The sequence below is a fragment of the Alexandromys fortis genome, unplaced genomic scaffold (genome assembly GCF_014885135.2).
Source record: "Alexandromys fortis isolate MF-2015 unplaced genomic scaffold, M_Fortis_MF-2015_v1.1 scaffold_9, whole genome shotgun sequence".
Lineage (NCBI taxonomy): Eukaryota > Metazoa > Chordata > Mammalia > Rodentia > Cricetidae > Alexandromys > Alexandromys fortis.
The window spans coordinates 60,222-70,933 of record NW_026067892.1 but is presented as its reverse complement, the minus strand read 5'-3'; the positions used below and the strand labels follow the sequence as shown (position 1 = coordinate 70,933).

Here is a 10,712-nt window from a genome sequence, read left to right as displayed (position 1 = left end):
GCCCAATAACACTTTCCTCCCCACTTGCTTTTTGGCCATGGCATTTATCTCGGCAATAGAAGGCTGGGATGTAGTAAGGAGAGAGCTGCTTGTTGGTTTCTGGCTGCTTAGCCCTGAAATAATCACACAAAAACTGTATTAATTAAATCACCCATTAGCTCTAGCTTCTTATTGGCTAACTCTTACATATTAATTTAACCCATTTCTATTAATCTGTGTATGGCTATGTGGCTGTGGCTTACCTGATAAAGTTCCGGTGTCTGTCTTCGGTGGGGCTACATGGTGTCTCTCTAACTTCACCCTTCTTTCTCCCAGCATGAGCTGTCTCCCAGCCTAGTTTTCCCCACCTAGTTCTGTTCTTTCCTGCCATAGGGTCAAAGCAGTTCTTTATTCATTAACCAATAAAAGCAACACACAGACAGAAGGACCTCCCACATCACTGGGATATATGTATACATATTTCTGTTTCACATTTTCCAAATAGCAGCTCTCTAAATCTTGTTTTCTGAAATTTATGTTTTACACTGAGAGTTGTAGCTATGGGAGACGCTAGTTCATGGACGTGCCTGTCAGTGATACAGTGCACGTGACCTTGGTGAACTCTCACAGGCTGGAAGTGGACTCTGGGAGTCAGGAGGCCCCTCCCCCTTCTCTTCTAAAGTTCCTGCCTGGGTCAGGCTGACCTCCTAACTGACACAGGGCGCAGGAAGACAGCAAAGAGCCGAGGGCATTAGAGAACAGCTGGAACTGAGCCATTTCTAACTGAGGTCTTAACTGTTTATCACATAATACGATGATGCCTATGGGGAGGCTGGGAAGTCAGAAGCTCTTACAGGGAGAGGAAGAATCTACCACCTTGGGCTCTCTTAATACAATTTCCAGCTGATTGCCTCAGGGCCACTCAGCTAGGAGTCTCCCCACCCACGGGAACACAGCTGATTGTCTCAGTGCAATTCCCCAGCTGATTTCTCTTGGGAACCTGCTTTGTGTGCTCTCTTTGCTTGCTCTCAGTTGGCAACGCTAGTCCTCTCTGCTGGCTGTGCGGAACACTCGGTAGATGGTGTTGTGCTATTATCTGCGCTAGTCCCCTCTGCTGGGTGTGTGGAACACTTGATAGATGGTGTTGTGCTTTATCTGCCATTACTCTCTGCTACTGGCTATTCATTCTATTCATTTTGCTTGATGTATGTTTAATAAACTCACCCATTTTGAAATGGGAAGCTCAGCTATTGTAGATCACCTACAATTTGTAGATTACAAATCTTTTGCCATTGTCCACAATGCCTTGTTTAGGTGCTAAAATGCATATATAAACATGTCAATAGGATAAAATTCTTTGCATAATATACAAATCATTAAATTACTTTGTTGGGTGTACTTGTCAGGTGTGTGTGTGTGTGTGTGTGCATGAGCATGCAAGTGAGAGCCTGTCTGTCAGCTTGACACAGCTAGGGTTGTCTAGGAAGAGGGAACCTCAATTGAGAAAGTGCTCCCATCATATTGACCTAGACAAGTCTGTAGGACATTTTTTTAACTTGATAATTGATGTGGAAAGGCCAGCCCACTGAGGGTGGGGCCATCCCTGGGCTGGTGGTCCTGGGTTCTGTAAGGAAGCAGGTGAGCGAGCCATGAGGAGCCATTGAGCAAGCAGAGATTCTCCTTTGCCTCTGCATCAGCTCTGCATCCAGGCTCCTCCCTGAGTTCCCCCCAGCTTCCCTCAGTGATGGACCATAAGCTGAGGATGAAATAAGCCCTTTCCTCCTCGGGAGGCTGTGTCCCTGGCGTTTACCACAGCCACAGAGAGCTGACTGAGGCGGCAGAGGTGGATTAGTTTCCACTTCTCTCCCCACGCAGTTTTCAGCACTGTATTAAAGCCATTTAAACTTTTGTCAATCATCATCATCACCATCACTGACTATTATTATTATTATTATTATTATTATTATTATTTTGAGACCAGGACTTACTCTGCAGCCCAGGCTGGCACTGAACCCATGGACTGGTAGTCCTGCCAGCCAGTGTGTTCTATAGAACCCCATCCTTCCATCTTGCTGACCTGATTTCCCAATGCTTCCTTATATTCTGTTCTTATGAATATATTTGCATGATTTTATTCCTTTGAAAATTCTGTCTCCCTGTCTGTCCTGTCTCAGTCTCCTCCCCCTTTCTTGCTTGGCATAGAGGACACAGTGCACTCTGTCTCCTGTCTTGTGACAAGCCCGCCTCTGACTCCCTTTAAGCCACGGTCACAACACTGTCTACGTCTTAGCTCAGCACCCTCTGCTGTCGACATCAGCCACCCTGTAGGAGGGGAGACCTCCTGGTCAGGATAGTTCAGATGTCAGCCACCCTATAGAAGGGGAGACCTCTTGGTCTGAATAGTCCGGGGACCCTGTAATGAGGACACAGGATGCACAATAGGCAGCCTGCTTTGTTCTAGGACCTCAGACTCTGTAGATTTTCTCCCTCCTGACTTAAACCACTGACACTGATTGATCTCCAGGTAACCAGTTCTTGACTCTCACAATGCAACTTTAACAAAGTGTTCTGCCTAGCAACAAATGATGCAAAAGTCTTCAGATTTGATTGGTTAGCAGTGTGAAGATGGTCCCATTCTCGGGGAGGCTGGAGAGTTATCTATGCTTTGTGATTTCCTTTCAGTTGTGTGGAAGACAGCCCATTCTAAAGAGACTCACCAGCCTCTTTCCTGTCCCCCCAAAATGGGTGCTGGGAGGACCCTCTGGATGGTGGCTCTCCTAGTGAGCACCATGAGGCTGGCTCCCTTCATGTCTGAAGGCAGAGACTCCCCAGGTAAGAAAGAGATTTGTTTCTGGGTGTGTTTATTGGAATTGGTGTGAGGGTTCGTCTCCCCCATAGAGCAAAGTCTCAGGATAGAGTGGCTCTGACTGAAAGAGCAGCCGTCTTCCCGCTGACCAGGAAGCCCTCATGCCCTCCTCATCACAAACAAGGAGCTGCCTGGAAAGGGATTCCGGTACCCGAGTCACAGATGCCAGGGGTTGTAGGAAGGAAGACAGAGACCTTTTTCCTTGTTGGGTTCCTTATGCATCAAATCAGACCCTAGAACCATGAAAGCCAGAGTCTGCGAACCTCTGAGTCTCCTAAACAAGAGTCCACGCTGTTCTGACTTTCTGTTTATCTGGGGACCTGGAGAAACCCTCTTCTGTCCTCTATTAAACCCATGTAAGTGTTCAGGACTGTGCTGACAGTTCTGATGTGGAAGAGAAGTCAGACAAGTTGACTATGCTGATTATCTCTGGCCTTAGGCTACTGTGTGCAGTTTGTTTTCTAGCCTGGGAGACAGGCTGTGCAAACACGAATGTTGTTAGACCATGAAACTGTGGGGTTATGAGCAGAAAACAGGATGTGATATGCTAAGAAAAGATTTCCCTTTAATGTCAGGGTCTCAACCAATACAGAAGAGGAACAAGGCTTGGGGAGGGAGCATCGCTTCTCTGAGAAAAAAAAAAAAAACCGCTCTGACTTCACCATGTCTATTTGACAAACGAAAAAGTCATAGAGTTGCTTTTTTATTTTGTTTCTGCTTGTTTGTTTCTTAGACAGGGATTCCTGTGTAACAGCTCTGGGTGTTTTTGGAACTCACTCTGTAGACCAGGCTGGCTTCGAACTCACAGATCCTCCTCCCTCTGCCTCTCAAGAGCTGGGGATAAAGGTGTGTGCCACCCCTGCACAGCTTCAGCATAGATTTTAAAGGATGAAATAATCCACATATTTTTTTCTTCTTTGGCTTGTGCGAGGGAATGGAGAATGGGAGAAACGCTGAGGGACTGGAGGATGGCAGGTCACCTGAACTCAGTGACCAAGACAGAGGAGCCTGGTCGGCCATTCAGGTTATTCTGGGTGGAGGCTGGGCCTCCCTGGTGGAGACTGGGCCTCCCTGGAGGAGGCTGCTGAGCTTAGCAGTGAGCAAATCACAGATCAAGCACAATAGCTGTTATCCTTCGAGTCGTAGCTCAGAGCCGATTCGTGGAGCTCTCCCGTGCCCTGCCTGCTGTATCACTCTCGAGTGTGCAGAGCTGAGTCACAGCGCGCTGTCATTACACGGAGTCTTTCTCTTCTTCCTGCTTCATTTCTCCTCTTTCCTCTCCATGGATACCATTCCAAGTGTGTTTTTAACATGAACGTAGTGATCAGAAATGTAAAATGTGTCCAAGATGGCTCAGTTGGTAAAGCCGCACGCCGCTAGCCCTGACAACCTGAGTCCAATCCCTGGGACCCACATGTTAGACAGGGGAGGACTCACTGCTGAGAACTGTTCTCCCTGTAGATTTCACAGTTCTAATAAATGCCATTGAGAATTGAAGACATTCGGTGTTCTCATCTCTTAACGTTATGCTTTTGGGCATGGTGCAGTCAAAATGACTCTCAAATCCACACCCTCAGACTTGGTATATCAGGCACAGGCTTTCCCAGAGCTGAACTGGTGTAGCAGGCAAGGCTTTCCCGGAGCTGCACTGGTGTAGCAGGCACAGGCTTTCCCAGAGCTGCACTGGTGTAGCAGGCAAGGCTTTCTCAGAGCTGCACTGGTGTAGCAGGTACAGACTTTTCCAGAGCTGCACTCGTGTAGCAGGCAAGACTTTCTCAGAGCTGCACTGGTGTAGCAGGTACAGACTTTCTCAGAGCTGCACTGGTGTAGCAGGTACAGACTTTCTCAGAGCTGCACTGGTGTAGCAGGTACAGACTTTCTCAGAGCTGCACTGGTGTAGCAGGTACAGACTTTCTCAGAGCTGCACTGGTGTAGCAGGTACAGACTTTCTCAGAGCTGCACTGGTGTAGCAGGTACAGACTTTCTCAGAGCTGCACTGGTGTAGCAGGTACAGACTTTCTCAGAGCTGCACTGGTGTAGCAGGTACAGACTTTCTCAGAGCTGCACTGGTGTAGCAGGTACAGACTTTCTCAGAGCTGCACTGGTGTAGCAGGTACAGACTTTCTCAGAGCTGCACTGGTGTAGCAGGTACAGACTTTCTCAGAGCTGCACTGGTGTAGCAGGTACAGACTTTCTCAGAGCTGCACTGGTGTAGCAGGTACAGACTTTCCCAGAGCTGCACTGGTGTAGCAGGTACAGACTTTCTCAGAGCTGCACTGGTGTAGCAGGTACAGACTTTCTCAGAGCTGCACTAGTGTAGCAGGCAAGGCTTTCTCAGAGCTGCACTGGTGTAGCAGGTACAGACTTTCTCAGAGCTGCACTGGTGTAGCAGGTACAGACTTTCTCAGAGCTGCACTAGTGTAGCAGGTACAGACTTTCCCGGAGCTGAGCTGGTGCAGCAGGCAGGGCTTTCCCGGAGCCGCAGCTGGTTCCTAACCCTTCTGTGGTTTCCAGAGGATTTTGTGATTCAGGCGAAGGCGGACTGTTACTTCACCAACGGGACAGACCAGGTGCGCTTCGTGGTCAGGTTCATCTTCAACCTGGAGGAGTATTTACATTTCGACAGTGACCTGGGGATGTTTGTGGCGCTGACAGAGCTGGGGGAGCCTGATGCTGAGCAGTGGAACAAACGCTGGGACCTCGTGGAGCAGAGCAGAGCGTCTGTGAACATGGTCTGCAGGCAGAACTACAAGCTGGGGGCCCCCTTCACCGTGGGGAGGAATGGTGAGTGAGGGCTAGCGGGGGACTCCATGGGAATCTTTCTTATGAGAGGCACTTAAACTTACATTTATTTATTTATAGTTTGTTTGTTTGTGTGTGTGTGTGTATGTGTGTGTGTATGTGTGTGTGTGTATGTGTGTGTGTTCCATGCATGCCACAGTGCACACGTGGCAGTCAGGGGACATCTTGAGGCAGCTTGTTCTCTCCTTCCATTGTGTGGGTCCTAGAGACTGGACTTGGGTCCTCATCCTTAATGGCTGGCACCCTTATTTGCTGAGCCATCTCGTCAACTTTCTTGCACTTCCAGCTTCTACTTAGCTCGCCTGGAACATGGATCAAGTGTGATCACAGTGCCTATAGAAGTTCTTGTCCTTGTGTGCCCTTTCTTCTCTCCTAGTGCCTCCGGAGGTGACAGTGAGCCCAGAGAGGACCCCGCTGCTGCAGCAACACAATCTGCTGCTCTGCTCTGTGACAGGCTTCTATCCCGGGGACATAAATGTTAGGTGGTTTCGGAACGGACAGGAGCAGAGGTCTGGGGTCATGTCCACTGGCCTTGTTAGGAACGGAGACTGGACCTTCCAGAAGACAGTGACGCTGGAAATGACCCCGGAGCTTGGTGACGTCTACAGCTGCCTGGTGGAGCACCCCAGCCTCCAGAGCCCTGTTTCTGTGGAGTGGGGTGAGCTTTATTTAGTGTTTTTTTTTTATTATTATTTCTGGGGCTTGACTGGTAGGGCTGGTGTCACTTCTGTGTTCATCTTGATTACAAGGTAAGTTCCCCTTATCTGTGAATTTTAGGGTCGGGGTGGGAGAGAATATGGCTGACATCCATCTCCAGAGTGTCCGAGAGACAAGGAGGGCTGTTAACTCAGCACTTGTCTCCTATTCTGGGACCTAGAATCCTTTATCACACTTTGCTTTTGTTGTTAGGGACGCTGTCATGGGCTCTAAGCCAGGGACGGGGCTGGAGAAGTGGCTCAGTTGGTAAAGTGCTTGTCATACCAGCTTGAGGACCTGAGGTTGATCCTCAGGAGCTCTGGTGCCTGCTTGTAGTCCCAGGGCCAGGGAGGTGGAGGCAGGCGGACTCTGGGGCTCATGGCCTCCCAGCCTAGTCTACTTAGTGAGTCCCAGGCCAATGAGGGACCCAGTGCAAAAACAACTACAGCAGCGTCAGCAAAGGTGGATGGAGCTGAGGATGAGGCACACACACACACACACACACACACACACACACACACAGAGAGAGAGAGAGAGAGAGAGAGAGAGAGAGAGAGAGAGAGAGAGAGAGAATCAGTGACAGATGGGAAGCATCTCCAGTTTTAGACTTGACTCTTCCCTGAGCAGTACTGGATGGGGTTTAGTATAGGCTTTGGGGTTTTAAAAAGTTGTATTCAGCTGAGCAGTGGTGAATCATGGCGTTAATCTCAACACTCAGGAGGCAAAGGCAGGAGGGTCTCTGAGTTCGAGGCCAGCCTAGTCTACAGAGTGAGTTCTAGGGCAGCCAGAGCTATACAGAGAAATGCTGTCTCTAAAAGCAAAGCAAAACAAAACAATAGTAACAACACAAAGTAGTTCCATTCAGTATTGGGAGCATTGAACATTACCTTGACTTTAAATCTTGTTTCCCACAGTGGCTCAGTCTGAATATTCGTGGAAGAAGATACTGAGTGGAGGCGCAGCGTTCCTGATTGGGCTAATCGTCTTCCTGGTGGGGGTTGTTATCCACGTTAAGGCTCGCAAAGGTAGCACACCCTTGAGAACCTTTCTGCGTGCCCTGTACTTCCGTTACTGTACAGATTCGAGTGAGGGAAGGCTGGTTGTGCTCGGGCATCAATCACTGTGATAGTGTTTTCTAAATCCAGGGGAGCCTTGTGTATGTGTGGGGGGGAAGCAGAGAGGAGTGTAGGCATTGCACCCCCAAGGGGTAGGCAGAGACAGTGGCATTGCAGGCCACTCTTCAGGAAAATCCCATTTGATCCTGACTGGGGATCCCATTCTCTTTCCAGCATCTATGGAGACCTGGTCAGGAGATGAGGTAAGCGCTCCAGTTCCTTGTCTTTGGCTGACAGATCATTTCCTGGTTCTCGTGCCAGAGTGAGACATCATGGGATGAAGGAGGCCTCTGGCTGGGTGGTTGTCTCAGTCTCTGGGATGGGAGGGTGGGAAGCCCCTGAGACCCTCCCATTGTTTCTGCAGGTCTCAAGAGCTTCTCCACCTCATCTCCAGTAAGATCCTAACGGACACTTCTCCCCCAGAGCTTGAAGGAGTGTCAAAATCCAGGACCCTGGGGCTGGTAAAGAACCCTGGCTCTAGAGTCATGAGATGCGGCTTGTATCTTCCTCTTTGGTCCTTCTCCCCCCTGCCTGTACTCAGTAGTCCCCATTTCCAGGACACTGTCCAGAGATTCCCTTAGGACCTAATTCATTCTGGTCCTGAGTTGTTTTAGTCTCTGTGGTCAGACTCTAACCCTGTGAGTGGGGACCCCAGTCTTTCTGTCTTCCAGCCATTGCTTCCAGTCTTCCAGGTGGTCACTTTAAAATCCCTTGCTTTGTAAAACAAAACAGGCATAGATAACTGTAGTTAATGTATAATTCAGTGACTTATTTAAGACAAAGCCCTTGTAATTACCAACTCAGCAGGACACAGACCTTGGCAGTCTCTGAACAACTCATCATCTGCCTTGGCCAATAAACACCTGCAGGCACACACTATACTGTGGGGTTATTTAACAGCCTCTTCAGCCAGGTGTACATCTGAGTACCACACTCCTTTGCTTTCTTGTGTCTTAGACCTCCAGATGTTTTATTTTATCCCTTCTTTCTGTTAGGATTAAATTTGTTGAGAAGCCTGAGTCACCCATGGTGAATAGTTTCCCACACTTGGAGTTTGTTCCCTGCACACTCATGGCCCACCTAACACACGGTTTTGCCCTTTATGTTTTCTGATGCAGAGGCAGGGGTCTGACTCTGGTTTGGTCCTTTTGGCATCTACAGGAGTCACATTTTATCCTGTTTCTCTTTTCAAGGTGTTACCATAACCATTGATGCTAATTGCCCAGGTCTGTTAACTTATCGCTGATTGATAAATTATGACAGTCCAGTTCTAGGATTCTTTCTTCATCTATTTATTGTGTATCGTTGTTTATATTCCTGGTTATTTGCACTAGAAGTTCCAACCTATGATGGTAAACTGTGTGTGTCTTGCAGTGATTCCAGCCTGCACCGGAGCCGCCATTGTGTTCACTGCTGTGTGCTTCTAAATCAAAGAACTAGTTTCACTCAGTAGTGATCTTAGTGGAGTAATGAAGTCCACTGGTTTGGCGAATTCCTGACATCTGTGTAATTGTTTTTCAATTTGACAAAATTGGGAGTGTTCCTGTTCTATGCAGGTGGGAAGGCTTGAGTTGTGAGTGGAACAGCTCGCTCCCTTCAATAGACCATCATTTTGTGTCAACAGAAACATTCTCCATTAATTATTGTGAATTTCACACATGCCTATTATTTGCTTCCCTCAAATCCACCCCATCCCCTCGCTTCCAGTTTCTCCTCCCCAGCACATTTGCCTCTCATTGCTTTTATTGATTTTATTGACCGAGTCAGCTTAGCTCAGCCTGCATGCACATGGGAGCAGGTCCATTTGCCGAGTGTGGGTGGCCTGTCAGGGGCTGCACCCTTGAAGAACATGGACTCTCCCTCCCCAGCAGCCATCAACTACCTGCAGCAGCTCCTCAGCTAAGGGTGGGACTTGTGAGTCCCTCCCATCCATTCGGGAATTTAGATGGCTTGATCTGGGACATGTAGACACTTTCTTAATGACTTTAACTTGCTTTAAAATCAATTATAGTTTAGTTGGTGGGAAATTTTTCTGGCGCCTTTTCAAGCACCAGACGGAATATTATTCTGTCTTAAATGGTCTCAGCATTTGTTCTACATTGCAATAAAGAGCATGAACTGTTTGAAGTACATAAAGCCTGAGCCATATTCAATTTCTTATGTTTAATATAAAACTGTTTTCCTTTCCTTTTCTGAGGACAGTGTGCAGCCTCCTGTGCTCTGCTGCAGAGCCCGGAAGACGCCGGCTCCGCACAGGAGAAGCCGGGCTGTTCCCACCTTCACTTCCCTTCTTCTTTCTACTCCTTCCTGGTTCAGCTTTGGTTTTGTTTCTCACAAATTTTCTTCTTTGGGTATTCCTGCCTGATGACTTTTCCTTTAAAAGTTTTATAATTTTATGTTGTCTGCCTTAGTCTATATTTATTCTAAGGTAGTTTTAAAATATGAAATGTAAAGCTGTTTGCCTGTAGGGTTTTTTGACAAAATCTCTGCTATCCCAGGCTGGCCTCAGCATTACTCACTGTGTAGCTGAAGCTGGTCCTGAACTCCCGACCCCCTGTTTCCACCTCCCACGTGGTAGGTTTATAGGCATTGCCACCAGGCATGGACTTTCTTTTACCTACAGGTGTTTAATTCCTTCAGTACTGTGTGTTGAAAACTCTGCCTTCTCTGTAACTTTTCACATTTTCATCAAAAATTATTTAGGGGCCGCAAGATGGCTGAGTGGGTAAAGATGCTTGAGCCAAGCCTGGCAACTGAGTTTGATTCTCAGAGAACCAAAGAGTAGCAGGAGAACTAATCCCTACAGTGGTCTCTGACCTCTGATACAGCATGGTGGTATATGTGCACTACACACATGCCACGTCCACAGCAGTGACTGCCGTGTAGTGACAAAATGCCTCTGCGCTGGCTTTTGCCTGCTGAAGGATTGGGGTTAGAGCTTCCTGGAGCGAAGCCCCAGGTGGTCCCCCTGGCAATCAGTGGTCGAGAGAGGACCTGATGCCATAGACAAATCTCATATCTGGAGATGGCCCTGAGAGCGAGCCCTCCTGACACCTTGCCTGATCTTTCTCTGTATTTCTTATCCTTCCTGTTTACAGCTGACCACTTACCAAGAAATCAAAGTGATGTGGGAGTGTCATATCAATCTGTTGATTTCATTGGCTGAGCAATAAAGAAACTGCTGGCCCTGATAGGTTAGAACATAGGTGGGAGGAATAAACAGAATAGGATGCTGGGCAGAAGAGGAAGTGAGG

The 10,712-nt window shown here is 48.1% G+C and overlaps 1 protein-coding gene across 2 annotated transcripts in view; it reads left to right on the top strand.

The window, feature by feature from the left end:
• Positions 1 to 2,682: 2,682 nt before the first annotated feature.
• Positions 2,683 to 10,712, top strand: part of LOC126502560 (HLA class II histocompatibility antigen, DO beta chain) — a 13,429-nt gene continuing 5,399 nt past the window's right edge. Inside the window, exons 1-4 of one of the 2 annotated variants that reach the window (XM_050143668.1) lie at positions 2,683 to 2,811; positions 5,360 to 5,629; positions 6,024 to 6,305; positions 7,258 to 7,368. In XM_050143668.1, the coding sequence (XP_049999625.1) occupies positions 2,721 to 2,811; positions 5,360 to 5,629; positions 6,024 to 6,305; positions 7,258 to 7,368 (754 nt within the window). In that variant the 5' untranslated portion in view covers positions 2,683 to 2,720. The remainder of the gene's footprint in view (positions 2,812 to 5,359; positions 5,630 to 6,023; positions 6,306 to 7,257; positions 7,369 to 10,712) is intronic. The other variant, XM_050143678.1, reaches the window with a different exon arrangement.